General features: G+C 44.9%; 1 protein-coding gene and 1 long non-coding RNA gene across 5 annotated transcripts in view; both read right to left on the bottom strand.

Annotated features, from left to right (window-relative positions):
- Positions 1-1170: 1170 nt before the first annotated feature.
- On the bottom strand, positions 1171-7772 carry LOC147580988 (uncharacterized). Its single transcript, XR_015251293.1, has 3 exons — positions 5318-7772; positions 3662-3757; positions 1171-2920 (listed from the first exon to the last, which is right to left on the bottom strand). It is a non-coding gene; the product is annotated as an uncharacterized LOC147580988 (long non-coding RNA).
- A 1667-nt stretch (positions 7773-9439) lies between these two features.
- ELOVL5 (ELOVL fatty acid elongase 5) overlaps positions 9440-22515 on the bottom strand; it is a 75368-nt gene continuing 62292 nt past the window's right edge. For 3 of the 4 annotated variants that reach the window (XM_025926165.2, XM_086707081.1, XM_086707083.1), the window contains 5 exons: positions 18707-18784; positions 17795-17966; positions 15904-16028; positions 12437-12571; positions 9440-11317 (listed from right to left, as the gene is read on the bottom strand). In XM_025926165.2, the coding sequence (XP_025781950.1) occupies positions 11174-11317; positions 12437-12571; positions 15904-16028; positions 17795-17966; positions 18707-18784 (654 nt within the window). In that variant the 3' untranslated portion in view covers positions 9440-11173. The remainder of the gene's footprint in view (positions 11318-12436; positions 12572-15903; positions 16029-17794; positions 17967-18706; positions 18785-22515) is intronic. The other variant, XM_025926164.2, reaches the window with a different exon arrangement.

Raw genomic sequence — 22515 nt, forward strand, 5'->3', positions numbered from 1 at the left:
TTCATTCTAAATCCAAATGGCACAGAGCAGCAGAATTTATACATTAAGTTCATAAGAGAGCAGACAGCTCATTAATTCTTAACATTGGTGGGATTTGACTGTTCACTGTCACGTGCTCCATTCTGAAATATATCTGGTCTGCTTTCCTGAGATGATTAAGATGTCTTATTGATAACCTCAGGGCTATTAACAACACAGTGCCCTTCTTGTGCCAGACAAGGTTAAAGCCGCCCCCCGCCCGCACCCATGGGAGGGTGTGGGCAACATCTACACTAATCATCTCAAATTCATTCATTCACAAGTTCATTTATTCAGGTATGTGAGACTTTCCCTAGGTGCCCGGCAAGAGAAGATCTTGTCCTCCAGGAGGGAGACAAAATAAGTATTTAACCTAATGAATATGTTACAAAGGAAAATAAAGCCAAGTAAGAGAATGGAGTGTGTGTGTTGGGGGGAAGGTGATATTTTAGATCTGGTAGTTTGAGAAGGGCCTCTTTGGGGATGTGGCATTCAAGTGCGGGGACGAGTCATGGAAATCTCTGGGGAAGAGCAGCAAGAATACGAACCTCAAGACGGGAAAGGCTCCACCAGAGAGCCAGCAAAGACTTGAGGGTAGCTGAATGCAATTGGAGGGCACGGGGTGATCTGAGGAGGCTGGGGCCAGCTCAGGGAGGATAGGCCATGGGAAGATTCAGCATTTGATTCTCTGTGAAGCAATTGTCTAGAGGTGGCCCTGAGGCAGAGGGAAGCTAGTGACCCTTGGTCTGCTCTACCAGGTCTTTCCAATGTGCTGATTCGCTACAGACTCTCCCAGGCCCTGCACCCAACAGTGACCACCTTGGGTCCCAGCAGGCTGGAAGCATTTAGGGATTTGGGGGAGAGTTTCTGGGGTCTTGGTCACTATGACTGTCACGTTTACTGACTTGGGGGTTTTACAATTCAGATGAGCTGCTCTGGCATCCTAGGTCTATCGGAAACAGATGAGATTTTTAAGGAATGCGGACTTTATTTCTGCTACACCACCACCTTGCATAACCATCAACTATTATGTGGGGATAATTCCTTCTGAGTCCCCCTGGTAGACCATGTGATCCATATGTATTTTCTCCAGCCCTTGACAAGGTCACATTGTGTCTTAGTTCAATACCGAAGTACCCTACACAAAGTGGCTTACAGACAGACATTTATTTACTTCTCAAATGTCTATTTATTAATTTTGAGATTGAGCAGAGGAAGAGGAGAGAGAGGGTGAGGGAGAATCCAAAGCAGGCTCCGCACCTTCAATGCAGAGCCTGACATGGGCTCGACCTCAAGAACCATGAGATCATGCATGACCTAAGCCAAAATCAGAAGTTGGATGCTTAACCGATTAAGCCATCCAGGTGCCCCACAGACATTTATTTTTTTTTTAAGTTTATTTATTTATTTTGAAAGAGAGAGGGAGAGAGTGTGAGTGTGGGAGCTGTCAGCACAGAGCCCGATGTGGGGTTCGATCTCACGAATTGTGAGATCATGACCTCAGCCATAATCAAGAATCTGGTGCTGAACCGACTGAGTCACCCAGGTGCCCCAGAAACACATTACTTTCTTTTTTTTTTCTTAATTTTTTTTAACATTTATTTATTATTGAGAGAGAGAGAGACAGAGCATGAACATGGGAGGGGCAGAGAGAGGGGGAGATACAGAATTTGAAGTAGGTTCTAGGCTCTGAGCCATCAGCACAGAGCCCGACGCAGGTCTTGAACTCATAAACTGCGAGATCATAACCTGAGCCAAAGTCGGACGCTTTACCGACTGAGCCACCCAGGCGCCCCAGACATTTATTTCTTATAGTTCTGGAGGCAGGAAGTCTGGAACCAGAGTGCCAGCAAGGTCAGGTTCTGGTGAGACCCTCTTCTTGGTTGCAGACTGCCAAGTTCTTATTGTATCCTCAAGTGGTAGAGAGCAGAGAGAGACAAGCTCTCTTATGGCTCTTATAAGGACACTAATCCCATTAATAAGGCTCCACCCGTGACTTCCTCTACTCCTAATTACCTCCCAAAGCCCATCTCTTTATACCATTACATTGGGGGGCAGTGTTTCAACATATGAATTTGTGGGGATGCAAACATTCAGTCCATGATACATGGTTATCAAGTGGTGACGGGATCTAAATTCAGATCCAGTTGGCTGGAAAACCTGTTTTTGTTTTTTGTTTTCTTAACGATGTATCTCACTGGTTAATCTTTCTTGAGTACTTCCTTTCATCACATCATTTATGGAACATGTGCTGTTTGGAGCTGTACTAGGTGGGCCCTGGGGATGGAGATACAAATAAAAGACAGTCCCTGCCCTCAAGTGTCCTAGAATAGAGTGGGCTGTCTGGAATCCATACCTCATCTTCCAGAATGGAGTGAGATCATGTAACACACAGATGCCCCACGGCCAACACACAAACCATTTTAGACTTCCTGAAATGGAGATTTGTCTTCTTCTTCTCATTAAAGAACCTTGCCAGCTGCCAGGCAGGTTGTGCCATTCATGAATAGCATCCATTGAGCCATTTGTCCTTGGCTGACATTGGTACTCCCTGTTCATACTTGGATTTCACTTTAATTTGGATCGTAAACTGTCACTTGAAAAAATCTTCAGCAAGATAGCCCTGCCTATCATGCAGGGCTAGAAAGACAAGTTGTCGATGTCGAAGCCTGCTTGTCACGCTGCGGCAGCTCAACTGAGTGATTTTTTCGCCGTTGCTCCCCCAGCAACTGGCAAGATGCGTGGAGCGGAGTGGGCATGTGCAGAGGAAGAACCAAAAACAGGGGGCTGGAGGAAGCGGCATGTGGCTGAGATGCTGTGTAACCTCCCTGTGGCCAAAACGGTTTGGAATCGTCTTTCTTCTGTGTCTGGGAGAAGCTTAAATTCAAGTCTTACTGTGATGCTGAAAAAAATAAATGCTATGTAGTTGTCTAAATATAGATTACCGTCAGTTTTTTTAAAAAAAGACTTGTGAACTTTTTTTTTCCTGAAAAAATTTTTTATCACATTTACAGATATTATTTGGTATTAGCTTTTATGACTTGGCAGTTTCTTTTACCCAGTGGCATCCCAGAAGGAAGGGAATCGTGCAATAAGTTAAAGCCCTTTAAGTATTCCAAAGCTTTAAATCAGACATTTTAATATTTGGGGTTCTCTTTGAGTGACTCTCCCAACATTCTAATCCATTAACTGATAATGGGTATTTTTCAAATATATAAAATCGCACAGATATAAAACTCGTGGGCAAATTCTCTCCCTGGTTGGAAAGGAAGTAGCCAGCATGATTCCAGTCCATGCAGCTGTAAATGCCCTGAGACGAGCTGGTCTGAGGGGCTGCTGTTGGGGCGTCTCCCTGCACAGTGAGCTCTAAAGGCATCAACATGGGAACAGAACAGCTCGTTGGAAAGCGTTGGAGGCCACGCTTTCCTCGGCAGGTCACGGCAGGGCACGTACCCTCTGTGGGATTTAGCTTCATCTGTAAAATGGGGAGGATGGCCGCTCACAGCTAGACTCAGGGCGGAAAGCACCTCTGGCCTCACTCCGTTGGCACTTGGTACTAAGCACGCGTCCTGGTTCGTTCAGGCTGTCGTTAACGGAACACACAGGCCGAGTGGCTTATAAACAGTGCACATTTATTGCTCACCGTTCTGGAGGCTGGGAATCCAAGATCAAGGTGCTGGCAGATACGGTGTCTGGTGAGGGTCTACTTTCTCATAGGTGGTCATCTTCTCGCCGTTACCTACATGGCAGAACAGAGGAGCTAGCTCTCTGGGGAGTCTTGTACCAGGCAGTAACCCCGAGCTAAGGGGCTGTCCCTCATGACATAATCACCCCCCGAAAGCCCTACTTCCAGGTACCGTCAACACTGAGCATTAGGCTTCAACATATGAATTTGGTGGGGGCGGAGGTGGGGGAGACACACATTCAGACCATGGCGCTGTCCCCACCTGACTCCCTTCTGGGATGCCTGACCCAATCAGAATGCCTTCAGGGATCTGGAAGGCTTGTGAGCACACCATTTCTATTTAGCTCAGATCATAAAAACTGCTGTCTCCAGAAAGGTGCTCCTTCTCTGGTTTTATTGCACTGACGGCTCACTTTTAATCCTTTTATCCAAACTTTGTACTTTTCTTCTAATCTTTTCCTGCCTCTGCTTCTACAGAAACCTCATTGCAAATCCTACCACAGGGCCAGGGACACAGTCCATGCTCACTTGGACCTTGGGCCAGAGAAATTGCTGAATTCCTTGACTTCATTTCATAAAGAGCCACATTTAAATCAAGAGTTATTTTCAGCAAAACACGCTGTAAAAAATATAAAGCTCTTAAATTCTCCAAACACTGGGGACTAATCTAAAAGAGCCCAAATAAGGGGCACCTGGGTGGCTCAGTTGCTTGAGCGTCTGACTCTTGATTTCAGCTCAGGTCATGTTCTCGTGGTTTGTAGGATCGAGCCCTGCATCTGTGCTGACAGCATGGAGCTTGCTTGGGATTCTCTCTCTCTCTGCCCCTCTTCTGCTCATGCACTCTCTCCCAAAAATAAACAAACAAACAAACAAAAATAAATAAAAGAGCCCAAACAAAATGTTGCTATATTAAATCCAGGCTGCTTTTCTTAAGAAGTGTTGAGATACATAGGGAAGGACTTACAGTCTATGGTCCCACAGAGCCAAATAGTATTCCTTGTATCGTGCTCTGTGTGTTCAAAGTCTCACCTTCGAGATGAACAGCAAGTATGTTCTGCCTTACGTGTCAATGTCCTGACAAGGCAAGGAGCTATAAGCAAATTCGGGCTGTCGGGAGTCCTACTTTGCAATCACACAATGTTTAAGAGGGAAGGGACCAGAATGCTCCTACAACCCCCTCGTTTATTCATGAAAGACCCAGCAAATCATGATGTATCCTACCAGAATTTCATGCCAGTTGGTGCTATTAATAGATAACTTTTGAGTGACCACTTAAGATTAGACTATTATCCTACTTAATATCATTTTGTGAGGCAACTAAATTTAAGATGTTCAATTCATCCATTTTCCTAAGAAACTTGAGTTCCCTTACCAAGAGCTTTTTTTTTTTTTTAATGCTTATTTACTTTTGAGAGAGAGAGAGAGAGAGAGACCCCCGTCCATGTGGGGCTCGAACTCACAAACCATGAAATCATGACCTGAGCCACCTAGATGCCCCACCAAGAGCTATTAATAACTGAGCTTCAACCAAGGATAGCTTAGTGCAAATAATTTGTATTGAACAGATTTAAAATTGGATACAGAATTGATCAGCATGCTTCCTTGTTTACTTACCTATGTGATCTTTTCATTCTTGATAATAAGTGACTTTTACTGCAAGGCTCCGTGCTAAACACTTAATATTTCATCTCTGCAATAAAATTTTTTTTAATGTTTATTTCTTTATTTTTGAGGCAGAGAGAATGAGTGGGAAAAGGGCAGAGAGAGGGAGACAGAGAATCCCAAGCAGGCTCCACACTGTCAGTGCACAGCCAGATTCAGGGCTCAAATTCACAAGTCATGAGATCACGACATGAGCCGAAATCAAGAGTCAGATGCTTAACTGACTGAGCCACCCAGGCACCCCTCATCTCTGTATTTAAGTTCAGCTATCTATGCTAGGTATCTATATCTCTCTTTACAGTTGGGGAAACTGAGGTTCAGAAGAGCGAGGTAATGCTTGCAATCGCACAGTAAATGGCAAAGCCTTTATTCTAACATGTACACTGTGTCACTTCCAACGATACATAGACCCCTTCTAGAACAGGTAAGAGTGCCTTTTGTACCCTAAGACTTATATCCCATTGCACTCAGTTCTAAAATAAGGGTGGAATTTAGGGTCTAGGTTGGGGCCACTACAATTCTCTCTTCTGAAGCCCTTAGGAAAGCTTAATATTTGAATTCTGACTGCTCTCTTGTTAAGGGCATGGCATGACTTTGGGCCTTGGTCTTCTAATACATTTTACTCAGTAAAATGAGCTCTGGATAGGTCCATCAGCAGGCAGGAGGGGCTTTGACAACCCCTGGTCACAAAGTTTTACAAAGAACTGACAACCGATAAGGGAGTACAGGAGGGTGTGAGATTGTTGGAACCTGGTACTGACGGTTTGCTACAAACAAGTACCTGTTTCACTGGGGACATTGCTGAAAAGGGCTAGATCGGTTAAAGCATGATCAAATTCATCAGTCAAGGGAAACCCACATCTATGCTTATCACCTGAACACAGAATGCCAGTAGTAATATGTGTTGCCATAGTTGCTTCCGAATTTGTTTACAAGCCATCATGGAATCCCACCTGTGATCCTTCCTCCAGGTGCCCCAAGGTTTTTAGACTTCAAGTGCTAGGTCTTTGGCTGGAAAGAACTGTCACCAGGGTTGAGGCCCCCTTTGCATCTGCTCAACGGACAGGCTCCCATCAGTTGATAACTAACAGGAGAGTCCCAAGTCTTATCATAACCACCGCCAGGCCCTTCCTCAGCACTGCTAGTAACAGGGAGCAGGAGGAGGGCGTCTGGGCAGGAGGCATAGTAGGGATAATCTTTTCGAGGCATAATTACTACTTCCCCTGGGAACTCTGAGCACATGTCATCAGTGGGAACACCCAAATTCCAACCTCTTCCCACTTCACCTTATTTAAAAAATAAGCAGTTTCTCTCACACAATCAATAGTTGGGTGCCATGTGTCACCTCACTGGCTCAGCCTTCTGCTCATTCGCTCCTGCAGTCTCTCTCAGGCAACCTCAGCCACCACCTACCTAAATCCAGATGGTCTGCAAAGGCTCAGATTAAGCCCCCACCTTCACAGAGCTCTTCTCAACCACCTTGTTAGAAAAGTTCTCTCCCCGGGCTCTTACAGTGATCGGTTTACATCCATCTCGTGGCACTCACCACAAACCACCCTGTGAAATCATCTGTGTGCATGTTTGATCCCGATCCAACAAAGGCTTCTTTAGGAACTGAAGTATTATGTCACAGATCCCCGTTTGCTCAGGACACCTCCCTCAGCCCTCTGTACCAAGCACTCTCCCAATGAGTCCGGATGATCTGGGAAAGGGGACATTCAGTGACAACCGTGTGATTGGTTCTCTGCCACCACTATATCGTCAGGTACTGGGTTCCAGTTGGCTTACTCCTACAACTTCCACCGCAGAGCCTGAGCCATCTGCACAACCTTAGACCACAAGCTGAGTCCAGACATTATATGAAAACAATGGCAAAAATCAGTCCTGGGAACTTTCTCCCTTTGGGTGAGTGCCATGAATATGCTGGCACTCAACATATTTATGGCACCTATTCCTCAGAAAAGGAAGCTCAAAAAAATGTTAAAAATGACAAAATGAGTTTTTTCTTTTTATTTTGAGAGAGAGAAGGCATGAGTAGGGGGCAGAGAGAGAGAGAGAGAGAGAGAATCCCAAGCAGGCTCCGCGCCCAGTGCAAAGCCTGACACGGGGCTGGATCTCACAACTGTGATATCATGAGCTGAGCCGAAATCAAGAGTTGGATGCTTAACCAATGGAGCCACCCAGGCACCCCAATAGGTGGTAGTTTTAAGAGATGAGTGGAGTGAACAGGGTCTTGAAGGTAACCGCTAACAACTTAGTTTACTCTGTGCTTGATGTGGTTCCAAGGGCTCTGTGTTGTATTTGCCTAAAGGCCATACAGGCAGAACACCAACCAGGCAATTAGGCCTCCACATTGTGCTTCTCACAAGAGGCTGCACTGCCCCTCCACATACATGGGAAGGCTGCTAAGAAGGGAAATGTGAATCCTCCCTCCCCCCACCCCCTCCCGCCCTCCCAATTCCCTATATAGAGAGAAAAGGATGGGAACAGGTGCGGCCTCGCTCTGCTCTCTTACCCACTTACGTCTCTGAGGGTAGGAGGGTGACTCTGGAGGCCGAGATTGGGAGATACACTGAACATACTTTCTCAGCACGGCAACGTCACCAGGACAGAATCTGACGCTGCAAGGGGAGCTTGGAGTTAAGGTGGGTCAATTACTGGTCAATGCAAAATATTTTAATGACCTCATCACCAGACCAACAAATACCACAAACCACTGGTGTGCTAGAGCCAGCCCTGCTAAGTTTACGTCAGTAGGGTTATCGGCCGGGGTAATAAGTAAGCCCTATTGTAATCTTAGCTTCACCCAGCCAGTCTTTCCAGTGAGATGAACTATTTTGATCTTCGTTCATCTGATTTCTAGGTCTTGTGTTTTTTTCAAAGTGTTCTGGATTTAGAGGGGAAGGGCAAGGATCGGACTAATCACCACCACCAAACCCCCATAGCCCTCTGTATTTTTCAGACGATATCCCAAATACTGAATGCAGTCTCACATGACGTTTTTAAGGTGATATTGACAAGCTGGAAGGCATTCAAAAGCTAAGATTCCAGGGGCGCCTGGGTGGCTCAGTCGGTTAAGCGTCCGACTTCAGCTCAGGTCACGATCTCACGGTCCGTGAGTTCGAGCCCTGCATCGGGCTCTGGGCTGATGGCTCAGAGCCTGGAGCCTGCTTTGGATTCTGTGTCTCCCTCTCTCTCTGCCCCTCCCCCATTCATGCTCTGTCTCTGTCTCAAAAATAAATAAACGTTAAAAAAAAAAATTAAAAAAAAAAAAAGCTAAGATTCCAGCCTACACTGGGGACCATGTGGTATGAAGGGGATGGAAGGAACATGTCAGTGCTCTGTGTACATGGTTGGATCTGTAGGTCAGACTGGGGGACACGAAATGGTCTTTGGCAAAGAAAGCGATAGGGCTTTGGGACTAAGGTGGGCTCTCATTACTCTAGAGAAGGGGTCAGCAAATTACGGCTGCAGGTCTTGTGTTTTGCAAGTAAAGCTTTATTGGAACACAGCCACGCCCATCCATACACGTATTGTCTATGGCTGCTTTTGCTCTACACAACGGCATAGAAAGTCGTGGCAGAGACTGTATAGGCTGCGAAACCTAAAATTTGTATTCTCTGGCTCTTTACAGAAAAAATGTGCAGACCTCTGGTCTAGACCTAGGAAAGTAACTAATCGCCTGAAGGTGTGGGGAGGGAGAGAGGATGGGAGGAAGGGGGAAGAGGAGAATTTTGGTAGGGGAAGAGGTGAAAGTGGGGAGAAGGGTGGAATGGAGGATGGGAGGAAAGGGGGAAGGGGAGCATGGAGGGGAGGGGGTAGGGGGAAAGGGTGTGCTTAGAAAGCTGGGACCTTTGGTTGGGACATCAGAAAAAGGCCGAGAGGAAACCATTAGTGGGGACTGACCACCATGCCTCACTACATGGGGATCTGTCCTCATGTGAGCTGAGCAACAGGATAACCTTTCCCACTGAATTATTTACATCTACCTGGGTGAATTCCTACAAGGTGAAGAAAGTGGATTTTCCTCCAATGTGTCCGAATTGGTAGCATACAAACAATGTAAAACGCGAGCACAGGTAATCAAAAATGTTTTAATGATTAATGTTCAGACATTATTTAACAGTGTGGATATACCCAGGTGAGCTAAAGCACACTTTGACAGCACACTACTGAATGTTATAGTTTCTGTATTGAAATATGTAAAGACATTCGCAAACTAGTACCTAGGAAGACACACATTTACAAATATACACATTCTAGATTTGATAAGGTAAATGTAAACAGATGCTGTGACTCCTTCCAAACAGAAAACCCACAAGACTAAGAAGAGAACCAATCGGCTCCCTATAATATGAATGTGCAAAATTAAAGCATGATAAACTGATATTTACATAAATATCAAACCAACAATTAGTTTATACATTGTCGATGACCTTCTCAGATGCGTCACGAGTGGTTCAATGACTGTTTTTTCCCCGAATGGAGAAGATATTCAGAGACTAAATTTCAACACTTTAAAATGACACACACAATAGTCCTTATTTGTTTGACCACTGCCTCAAGTGTGATAGACATGATTTTATGATAAGCAGTCTTATTTTTAAATAAGCAGTTCTACACAAATCTTTAGATTCTAAGCAGAAAAAAAAAATGACAGATACCATTAGATTTACATTAAACAAATTATCTCTATCCAATTTCCCAGTTCTCTTAGGCTATAGCTATCTGTTTAATTTTACCTTAAAATTTTTTAAGGTCCCTTTTCCCCCCGTTTATTCATTTTAATAAGCTAGGCACATTTTAAAAGAAGTTTGTGTCAAAACAGACAGCAGCACAGGAATCAATCCAAATTTGGACCCTGGCCAACTAGTTCCCCATTGTTCATCTATGGGATTCCGTCAAATGGTAAATATTCAATCATCTCTTTTGAAAAGTGTACATCCTCCCTCTGACGAGTGGAAAGCAAAATGGGCGTTGTTTCCCGTATAAAAACACTTAGCACTTCAGATATTTTAAATGTCCCACTCGCCCTACATACTTCCTAAAATCTTGAAGACAAAGAATATATACTTAGGTTTCATCAAAACTGCTTTAGAGCCCCCCTTCCCTTTTTACATTATTAATAGTGGCACTCAAAATAAAAAAATAAGATCTGTTAAAAAGTTAAACTGACTGTTCCACTAGAATTGAGCCTGCCTGATTTAAAGCCAATATTATAAAACTGAAGGTGCCATTTCTGATTTCACATATACAAGTCACTTGACATTATGTGTCACACGCTAGTTCAATAAATCATGGTCTTTGATTTTTCTAAACAGAGCTATTAAAAATGAATAAAAACTTGAGACATATCCTAATTTAAATTAATAAGCTTTGGGCCCTGCTTTTTAAATTTTAAGGCATGTGTGTTTTTCTACTGTAACAACATTGTACAAATTTACAGTCACATGCATGATCTACAGTAAAAAAAAAAAGTTTGGATTACAGTGTTTTTAAATTGTGAATCACAATTCAGCACCTATCATGTTATAACTAATAAGGCAACAGCAGTGTCGTATACTACAATAATACGCCCTCCACAGTCTAGCGCAGGGTCGGTGAGAGCCCAGAAATGTTAAAAATCTTATGCCTACGTGTATAATCTGTATGGGTATTCTAGGGGTTTTGAACTGATGAAAGAGGTCCTACATGAGTCACACTATTGTAGGCCGGACTAGTTACAGCAGCTGTTAACGAGCATCGGGCACAACTCATACTGTGCTTACAATCAGACGATGGGTTTTGGAGGTCTTCAACTCTTCCGCTTCAATCCTTGCGCTGCTTCCTTGGCTTCACATGGTTTTCCAGGGAAGAAAAGCTGTTGGTGTGTCCGTTCACAGCAGCCACGGACCCATTCTGGTGGTCTTTCAGGTGCTCTTTCCTCCGCGAGGCCCCCTTCTTGTTGTAAGTCTGAAATGAAGAAGGGCAGACAGGTCGTGTGAATGGGTGCTCTGCTGGTGGATGGGGGTGCCCTGCTTCCCTAACTCCAACCTAGTTTCCTGCTAGCATCCAATACCACGAGGTCTGCAGTCAGGTGACCCTGGGTACATTTTTTGCCACCGGTTTTAATCACTTTTTCTTTTTTGAGGCTTAGCATGAGGTAAGTTCAGGGAGGTATAGGCTGCGATGTAAGTGCTATTCTAAAAATTAAGTAGAAAATTCAATTTGCACTCTATTTGGCTTTGCCCTGTCTGTATCTGGATGGCAGGTTATCAAGGTTACAAGGCCACACCAGCTTCTCCCTCTCTGTAGTAGTAGCTCTCCCGTCACTCACATCTCTTATCTTCAAGGTCTGCTCACGAGCTCACTCAAACACACCATGTGCAGGGGTGTGTGAAGAAAGGTGCCTGTGGGCACAGGGAAGGGGCTGAGACCCCAGGTGGCTGGTCGACGGACTGGGCTTTACTGCCTCCACATCCATGGCCTCTGCCCTTGCTCCTGACCTCTGGTGCCTGCCCAGAACCAGGCACTGCACGGGAGCAGGAACACACGTCATCCAGGGGTGGCAGGGAGCCACCAAGTGATCCACGGGAGACAATTTACCTAAGTGGACCCTTCTGTGAGTAAAACTTACCTCACATCATGCACTTGGGAATGAACTGAGCCCCCAAACCCAAGCAGTGGACGTGTGAGAAAACTGGGACAAAGAGGCAGATTTCTATCTACAGCTGAGAGCTGTGAGGGAAATTTCTTTGGACATTTAATTTCATCACAAAGTTCTGAGCACTAGGTCTGTGAGACTGACTGAAATCACCCATCACGTGTCTGCAGGGGGCCTTGAGCAATCCAACACGGAGCTTATTCAACAGCTCTGCTTTCCCACGTGAATCCCGAGCCCTCTTTCCAAAGATGGAGCCCTCTGGAGGTTTGGGACAGATTTCAGCATCTCCTATGTTGGCAGGAGTCCCCCTCCTGTAGGCAGGGGCTGCCCTGTCACTGTGACAGCAAGGGTCCCACGTGTTATGATGGCCCCCTGAAATGAACAGATGAGGGGCTTTTTAGCAAAGGCCACAGAAAAGTGAGATTTACCTGAATGTAGAAGTTTGTGAAGAAAGCAATCAGAGAGATCATGTATCCGATCTGGAAGTACAGCCACCCAAGAGGGAACGAACAGGGCCAGATGACCCCGCAGCTGGTCTGGATGATTGTCAGCACAAACTGAAGCTGATGGGAGAGAGGGGATACAGCTGATCAGCCATGGCCCATGGACACAGTGCCACCCCAGACTGGCTCTCCATCCAGCACTCCTCAGTCTGTGAATGAATACTTACAGGCCTTTCTGGTGCAGAAGTCAGTCACTTCATAAACACTATGCATACATTTATACATAAATTTATCCTACACTATATATTTGCCTTTGTCTTAAAAAAAAAGAAATTTATTTATTTATTTATTTATTGGGGGGGGGGAGGGGCAGACAGAGAGGAAGAGAGAGAATCCCAAGCAGGCTTCAGGCTGTCAGTGCAGAGCCCGATGTAGGGCTCGAACCCATGAACTGTGAGACCATTACCTGAGCCAATACCAAGAGTCAGAAGCTTAACTCACTGAGCCACCCAGGGACCCTGTGCCTTTGTCTTATATATATTCTTCTCCCCTTCCAGGCTACTTCAATCACCTTTTGTCTAATTCAGAACATAGGGATGCCTGGGTGGCTTAGTCAGTTAAGCGTTGGACTCTTGATTTCAGCTCAGGTCAAGGTCTCATGGTTCATGGGTTCAAGCCTCCTGTCGGACTCTGTACAGACAGCATGGAGCCTGCTTGGGATTCTCTTCTTCAATCTCTGCCCCTCCCCTGCTTGCACTCACATGCACATGTATAAGCATGCTCTCTAAAGTAAAATAAAAAAAAATGCAGAGAATAGTTAAAAATACCATATTGTACATACGCAAGCTGTTAAAAGAGAGTAGATCTTAGAAGTGCTCACAGCAAGAAAAAAACTGGAGCTATGTATAGTGACTCTAGAGGTTAATTGAACTTAATTGTCCTAATCATCTCACAATACATACATATATCCAATCATTATACCATATACTTCATACAATGCTACAAGCTTATTATATCTCAATGAAGCTGGGTAAAGAAATGAAAACTTAATCCCCCCTCCACATACAAACTTTAGGGACCCTGTATAGAGAGATGCAAGGTATTTAAAAACAATGTTTACTTATTATTTTTGAGAGAGAGCAAGTGGGGGAGGGGCAGAAAGAGAGAGAGAGAGAGGGAGAGAGAATCCCAAGCAGGCTCCACACTGTCAGCGCAGAGCCCAAAGCAGAGCTCGAACCCACGAACTACGAGATCATGACCTGAACAGAAATCCAGAGCTGGATGCTTAATTGACTGAGCCACCCAGGTGCCTCATAGAGATGAAAGATATTTTTTTGTTTGCTTTACCTTTTTAAGGGAGAAAGGAAGGGTGTGGGGGGTGTATGTTTAAAGATAACAGTGTTATCTCTGTGGGATATGCAATCCCACTGGACACTCTTCTGATTCCTTATCCATGTACCATTTGGGTTTGAAGAAGGCTGGTCTGAACTTCTATCGGGATTTAGTGCTAAGTCCATAGATAATTTCTGATGAATAAATCTTGAAAAGCATGTGGAATTGCTTGGAGAAACAGGGAAAAGGAGTGAAAATGAGATGTGGCTCCTGAAGGGTGTTGTCTGTCCACCACATATCCCAGCTCCCAGGGTTTTTATGTAGAACTGTTTTTTGTTTTTTTTTCCCTTCTTCTCTTTTTTAAGGTTAAGTATTCCCGGCTAAGAAATAACTAGGAGTGGTGCTTAAATCTAAGCAAACTGAGTGCAATCTTCTACTTCAAAGGGCAGAGCTTAAATGGGGAACGAACTTTCCCAGTCTGTTCTTTAAATGCTGCTTCTGTGTAGCCAGGGCTGGGTGGTATAAATCAATTTCTGCATCACTTCTCAAGTGTAACAAGAAGGTTAAAGAACACTTATCCCTTCTCACAGGTGACTGAAAAAATTAACAAGGACTGCAGAGCAGCTGGCAAAGAGGTGATAATGAAATGTCAAACACATAAGTAGTTCAGACCATCTTCTCAGATTTTTTTTTTGCCAGATTATTTTTAAATATTGGAAAATCATAATTGACTTGGAAAGATTGGAATCAGCTTGGTTTCTTTAGAAAAAAGTGTTGATAGGGCAGGGCTAGGGCTAAGGGTTTAATGTCTAAACCCTCAATCAGCTAGCATTGGCCTATTGCCTCAGCATCCTCATCCTCAAGATGGGGATAACAACATGAAATGAGACTATTGGAATAGTCCACGTAAAACTGCTTCCTTACATAGACTCAACAAATGTCAGTGTTTAAGATTAGTAGTAATATTAATAATTAGTTCACGAAAGAATTCACAAGGGGAGAGAAGTATGCGTCTGTAATATGCTGACAGCTCGGGGAAGCTTAACAATGGATGGTGAGACAAAACCACCAATGCAACAGTTGCCCTGGTGTGGTGAATCTCAGGAAGGAGGCTGTCATCTGAAGCACAGCAGGTGCCATTCTCACCAACAGGTGCTTTGCTACACGGGGGCTGAGAGGTCACCTGGCACCTGCCTTCACAGACATCCTCACTGCCTAACAGCTACAAGTAGCTGGGACTCCTGCAACCTCGCCCTCCAGCTCCTTCTAAAACCCCTGGAAACACACACACACACACACACGCACAAACACACACACACACACACACACACTTTGTGCACAAACTAAGGACAAAGGGCCTAACTTGAAGTCAGGAAATTAGATTCTAGTTCTCATTCTACAACCCAATTAGCTGTGTGCCCACAGGCACAATTTCCTCACCAATTAAAATTAAGAAAATTTTCCTCTCTGCAAGTAGTTTAACTGGATCAAATAAGAAAGGGCGCGAGAGGCACATGTTAGATGCTATTACTTTATTTTTAGTTTTTAAAATTTTTAATCTTTATTTACTTTTGAGAGAGAGAGAGAGAGAGAGAGACAGAGAGAGAGAGAGAGAGAGAGAGAGAGAGAGAGAGTGTGTGTGCGCGCACAAGCAGGGGAGGAAGAGAGAGAGAGAGAGGGAGACACAAATCGGAAGCAGGCTCCAGGCTCTGAGCTGTCAGCACAGAGGCAGACGCAGGGCTCCAACTCACAAACCGCGAGTTCATGAACTGAGCCGAAATCGGATGCTTAACCGAATGAGCCACCCAGGCGCCCCTATTTTTAATTTTTTTTTAATGTTTATTTATTTTTGACAGACAGAGCATGAGCAGGGGAGGAGCAGAGAGAGAGGGAGACACAGAAACCGAAGCAGGCTCCAGGCTCTGAGCTGTCAGCACAGAGCCTGATGTGGGGCTGGAACCCACAAACTGCAAGATCATGACCTGAGCCAAAGTTGGACGCTTAACCGAATGAGCCACGCAGGCGCCCCCTAGAGGCTATTAAATAACAATACAGCCAGGAAGAGGTGGGAGGAGCCACCGAGTCCTGGGAGGAGAGTCCTGGGAGGGAGAGTTACATACCAGCTGGCCCTGAGTGATATACTTCTTCCACCAGAGGTATGGGCGCATGGAAGGGACAGATGACAGACCGTAGTACGAGTACATGAGGACGTGGATGAAGCTGTTAAGTGTGGCACCAAAATAAGCTGAAAGAACAGAGGGGATTTGGGAAGGAGAATGCATCAGTCTTTTACACATAACAAGTTAAAAAAAAATCCAAAATTCTTTTCAAATCCCCAAAAAAGATGCTTTCGAATAGGGGCTGGCAGATACTGCAGCAATAAGCACTTCACGGACCTGTACTCGGAATTCAGTTGGCACTTGGGCAGGCAGCTACTGGGATGCTTTAAGGCCAGAGTCAGCTGGAGCTGCCAGGGAGGCACTGAATACAAGAGTCAGGAGGCCGCCACCCCATTCTGGCACCAAATGGTTTTGTCGCCGGACTCCTATCACCTAGCTGCTTTTCTTTACATGCCCAAGTGCCTCAGACTGCTGTGCTGAAGGCCTGGGGAAGGGAGCCGACGAGCAGTATGTTCACAGCTGGTTGTCTGATACACGTGCTTAGGTTTGAAGAGGCCTTGGAAGGCCTACACACACATATATGTGTGTTTATATATACATATATTTTTTTTCAGTAATACAATCCAGAGTCTAGTTCCTTAGAGACAAAAGACTCCTCTTTTATCGCATGATTTTTAAATTCCAGTAGAATCACCAACTCTTTTTTTAAACTGTCCTCCTCCTCCACAGCAGGAAACACAACAGAGCTCTCCAGCTTTCCCATGAGCCGCGGTCCACAAGACTGGGATCAGGGAGTGCATTTCTACTCCTGGCTAGTACAGTAACTGGCTGTGTGACCTTGGGCCAGTCACCTGCAGTTCCTGTGGTTGTTCCTCATGGGCCCAGCGGGGCTTGTTAAAATCCACCATCCTGCCAGTTCTTTGAAAATGTAACCCACTCTTCAAATGCAATGAGACACTGTTTCTATTAGAAAGTTAAGTCATTAATCCCGAGCCATAAGATGTGATGGTGGGGGAAAGAAAAAAAAAAAACATGAGAGGGGGCCCTGGAACCTGAGCTCTACCAAACCTTCTACTATCTCCATTTCTCCCAAACCCAAAGGGAGCTGAGTTTGGCAAGTTCCCTTTCTAGTCTTAAAATTCTATGACTGCGTGAACCTTGGTGGGCCGAATTAATCAAGGTCAGTGCTATCCTAGGAAAAAACACATGAATAGACCCAAAGGTTCTCAAATTCCTCAGTGCCGGATGGCAGAAATTTTGATCAGAACATGTGTTAGAACTCCCAAGCTAAATCTAATGGTGACAATTTAATCTCTGAAAATTATGAGACTTCAGACCATAAGCTTTCTAAAAACAACACCCATCCTTCTTTGAGCATTTACTTCAAATGCTGGTGCTTGCCCCTGAAGATGCTTTGGGAGGGTCATTGTATTAGCATATATGCAAGACTTCTTAGGTGCCCCTCAGCTAAATCTGTGCTTCACCAGTAGTCTTACTCCCTGGTACTCCCTCAAGGGTGTGCTTCTGTCTTCTTGGCCTGCCTGTATCAGTCAAACACCTTCCACACTGTAGAGAAACAAGGACTAGAAATTACCTGGAACAGCTGCCCTCTATGACAGAGGACACTGTCCCTATTTATTAATATGCCCCAGGCTGGAAATCTGGTCTTTCCCTCACTTTGCCAAGTTAGCAGAGGATGGTTTATTAGCTAGAAAAAGGTTCTATCATCTCAATGAGTGCACAGCCACACTATCATGAAAGCAACTCAGACACAAAGTTCAAATGCTTGACCTAGAAATCTACAGAGGCAGCACCTTCTCTAAAAGCCTTGGTTTTAATTCAGCCCTCTGCTCGCACCTGTTCCCAGACCCCGCCTCAATGTAAGACTTACAGTGGCCACAGGGGACCCAGTTCATCACAAACCACCAGATGTTCAGCATGGAGGCATGGTGGTAGACATGCAGGACCGTGATCTGGTGGTTATTCTTCCGCAAGATGAAGAAGAAGGTGTCCATGAATTCGATGAGCTTGGAAAAATAGTACCACCAGAGGACACGGATAATCTAAGAGAAAGAGGTCATCAATGTTTCTCTGGAATATCACCCCTGACATGTTTTACTAACATCTCAGAATCCCAGGTTCACTCAAAGCCCCACTGGCTCAAGTCGTTCAGCAGCTAGGAGCTCTGGTCATTTGGAGAGCATCGCTAACTAAAGAATACTGGGGGTGGGGGCAGGGGGCGAGGAGCTTTGAAATGACAACAGGGAAAAATTTTAAAAGAACCACTGACATCCTCCAAGATGAACAAAAAAAATGACATGTTGAGATGATGACCCGAGCTGAAGAGTCGGACATTTAACCAAATGAGCCACCAAGTGCCCCATCAAATAGTTTTAAGGAGCGGAAGGACTGCCATGCTGAACATATAGCAGCAGCTTTTATGTAAAACACTCAGAGTGGAAGTCACAATGTACAAATAGACCACTCTCCCAGGGCACTCTGAGGAATGATTATAGCATTTAAGGCATTATTCATAAGATCCTGTTTATATAAATGCTGAGAAATGCATGCGTTTCCCCCCCACCTGGAAACTAAAATTAATAGGACTCAATTTTACTAAATGAAACTGTAGTTTTTATCTTAAATCTTTCATGTTGTTCTAATTTTCATACCATGTGTATGTTAAAAAAAATTCTTTTAAAAATGTCAGTAGGAATTACCTTGGGCAGTGAAGTCATGAACTTTTTGTTTTTTGTACAATTTGTTAAAAAGAAAAACTATTAAAAAAAAAGAGAGACCATACCTTCATATCTGCTTCTCCTGCGCTGCGTGTGCCCTGACAGAAGAAGTTGTACCTGCCTTCCCATACTCCTGTCACTAACTAAAACAAACAATAAAAAAAAAAAAAAAAAAAAAAACAGAAAAAGCCAATCACCAACAATATCAGAACATATAAAGCCCTACTCAATTAAACTTCAATTAGTTTCTGAATTTGCGACAACTGACCTTGGGCTGGCTGAGGCAAGTCTGCTCTTTGCTCCTGAGCAAAAATCAGGATGACAGGGAGTGTGGACAAAGGGAAGTTTAGATGACCTAAGTCTCAATTTCACAAGGGGTGAACTGGGAGTCACTCCAGGGTGCTGCCTTACCAAGCTGGCTCTCTCCACAATTTTCAATTCCCCAGGCTGTCACAAGGCCTCGACCAGCTTGGTGGCAGGCTCTCTGGGTCCTGCCCACCAGGCAGCCTCAGCCCTTCCCTAAACCAGGGGCTTCTCAAACTTGACTTTGGGGCATCAGAATCCCTGAAAGGGTGTGTTAAAACAGGATCACTGGGGATTGTTTTTGATCCAGTAGGCCTGGGGTGGGGTCCAAGAATTCCTAGGTTCCTGGGCAATATGGATGGTGCTGGTCTAGAGACCACACTCCCAGAACCGGTGCTGTAAAACCTAGGATCATTCAGTAAGCCTCGCCTTCATTATTTCCTGTTGCTGTATCATCCCCTGGGTCCATGAAGCAGACCTCCACAGTGTCACAGAAAGGACCCCAGAATTGAGCTGCAAGCTCCAGGTATCACCAGTTCAATATGAGGGCCTCAGTTTCCTCATCTGTACACAGTGAGGACACCTGGTCTAGATGAGACTTAAGGATCCACTGTAATGTCCAGAGAAGAGATTTAATTTGAACACCTGTGCATGTCCACAGTATTTTTTTTTTAAGTTTGTTTATTTTTGAGAGAGAGAAAGACAGAGTGTGAGCAGGGGAGGAGCAGAGAGAGGGAGACACAGAATCCCAAGCAGGCTCCAGGTTCTAAGCTGTCATCACAGATTCCAAAGTGGAACCTGAACTCATGAACTGTGAGATCATGACCTGAGCAGAAGTTGGACGCTCAACCAACTGAGCCACCCAGGTGCCCCCGCACTATGTTCTAAACAAACACCTACGGGGTGCTACTCCTTGTCCAGGTAAACTGTAGCTCACTGCTTCCTCCCAAAGCCTATGGTGACCTTGAGTTTTCCTGGTGACTTTCTCTCTGGTGGCCAACTGGCACTAGATGGGTACAAATGTGGTGGCCTGCCTCGTGCCTGATTTCATCTGGTATCCAGCATAAAAAACTGGCCTTGGGTCTCAAAGTGTGTTCCCCAGTCCAGCTGCATTCACATCCCATGGGAACTTACAAGACCTGGAAATTCTTGAGCCTACCCTGGACCTTCAAAATCAAAACTCTGGGGGCAGATCATCAAGATAGGGCTTCAGAGTCATGATCACAGACCTTTGGAGAATCTAATACTGTGGTTTATCAAGTGTGGTCCCTAACCTAGAAGCATCGGTATCTGCCAGAAATTTGTTAGAAAAACAAAACCACAAGCCGCACCCTAGACCTACTGAATCAGAAATTTCTGGGTGCAAAGCTCAGTGGTGTGGTAACAGGCTGTTTTACAGGTGACTTTGATGTAGCTAAAGTTTGAGAACCACCGGCTCAAAGCTATGGTTCCCATTCTAGTTGCATAACAGGATCACCTGGGGAGTTTCTAAAAACTAATGCCTGGCCTCGCCCCAGATCATTAAACCAGAATCTTGAGGGGCCTTTTACAAAGCTCTCAAGCTCTTTCAACATGCAACTAGGAGTGGAAACCACGGGTTTCATGGTGGGTGAGCCAGGAAGGATGACAAGGGCCTGAAGACAAATGGTTAAATTTCCACCCAGTCTGGCCTCAGAAATGTCGGTAGTGGGTGTGGCCACTGCACTCTCACTGGACACCCAGCTTAGAAACTGCTTTTTTTCCTATTAACTTCCTTTCTGTGGTTTGCTTTCTGGCTTTGTCATTGTCTATACATAAAAAAGCATCAGGCATTAACATGGTCTTCGTGGCCAAAGACCAGCACAGTGGTGTGGAGCACACACGAGGGAGGCATCATTATGAGATGAAGAGTCTGCATTAGGAAGCGAAAGGTTGGAGCGCTGGGCTAGCTAGGCTGCTATCCTATCCACCAAGGCCCAGGACCTGAGACGAGCCTGCTGAGTTCCTCAGGCCCTGGGTACTTTAAAGTAAAAAGATGAGGTTGGACTAAATTATCTCTAAAGGTTCTGTTCTAACTTTCTACAATTTCTATGTTAAGACTTAAAAAAAATAAACCACACACAAACTACACTGCACTATCTTTTAAATAAATTTTTTAATGTTTATTTATTTTTGAGAGAGAGAGACCAAGTGTGACTGGGGGAGGGGCAGAGAGAGAGGAGGACATAGAATCTGAAGCAGGCTCCAGGCTCTGAGCTGTCAGGACAGAGCCCAATGCGGGGCTCGAACTCACAGAATGAGAGATTATGACCTAAGCCGAAGTCAGATGCCTACCGAATGAGCCACCTAGGTGCCCCTACACTGCACTATCTTTGAAAAACCAACATCCACAAGGTAATTTATAAGGTCTATTGTCCTCTTAAGTCACAGCCAGTGAAGCACACCACATGCAGACCTTATTTCAAGTTCCAAGAATCAAGACACAAAGCCTGAACCCCAAGAGGGGTTGGGAGTCAGTGGTGTTGGCATGTGTGCCCTCAGAAGAGCTGCTGCCTTTCCTTTGACCCCCTGAAAGAACCAATGAATTCTCTTCTGTGGCTGGACGATACAGAAAGGAACTAATGGTTCTTGATGAGATTTTCACAGGACTCCTGAAAATGATAAAAAGTAAGGACAATACAGCAAAGTTCTTCATGAAGATAAATTTATGCCATTTAAAAGATACATTTACAACGATAGCCTTACTGAAATTTATAAACAGTGTCCTCATGTATCTAGGACATATTTTTGAAATTTTAGCATCTTATTAATTTAAAATTCTAGGACCTACCATCACTGTTTTCCAGCTACTATTTTGGTTTATAGTGTCTTGAGATACCCTGGGTTGGCTTGCTTTTGCCAACTTGAGATCAGAATGGGGTGTGTGTGTGTGTGTGTGTGTGTGTGTGCGCGTGCGCGCGTACCCGCACGCGCACAAAAGTAAAGATGGCTGCATCCATGAATGCCTGCCTTGGAGGTAGAGGGGAAAAGCAAGAGAGCTCTCTCTCTGAGGAAGAAGAGGACTAATCCTTCCCTGTAATCCTGCAGCCACTTTGACTGAGGAAGGGTCTGTTAACTCCAGCAGAAGGGACACATGCCTTTCTTTCAAAATGTCTTTCAGAAGGCAGCCAGGTTGGATTGCCTTGCTCCTTAAACTAATTACCTTAAAATTCCATTTGTCCCTTTTCCTTTAAATGGGGGAAAGTATCCTTATCTAAAATACCCACCATCTCTAGAAGCTCAAGAACTTCAGGTCTTGGGTGGATGAACTTCCCCAGCACTGAAACGTGAAGCAGGTACACCAACCAGAAGCTCGCATCCGTCCAGTGCCATTTCAAACTGCCCCGGGGCCCGCCATCCTGATCTCCTAGTAGGGACTCCCTTTCAACCAGGCATCTCTCCCTTGCTCACCACTGCCACTCAGCACTTCCACTGGGGCCCCAGGGTCTCCCAAACCACTGAATTCTGGGTTTAAAACCCTTCAGACTCTCAGTGCCTTCAGAACCCAATCCCAAACCCTAGGCAAAGCATTCACGTTCTTCCACACACTCCC

Source organism: Puma concolor, chromosome B2, assembly GCF_028749965.1.
Source record: "Puma concolor isolate L17-30 chromosome B2, mPumCon1.1.hap2, whole genome shotgun sequence".
Taxonomy (NCBI): domain Eukaryota; kingdom Metazoa; phylum Chordata; class Mammalia; order Carnivora; family Felidae; genus Puma; species Puma concolor.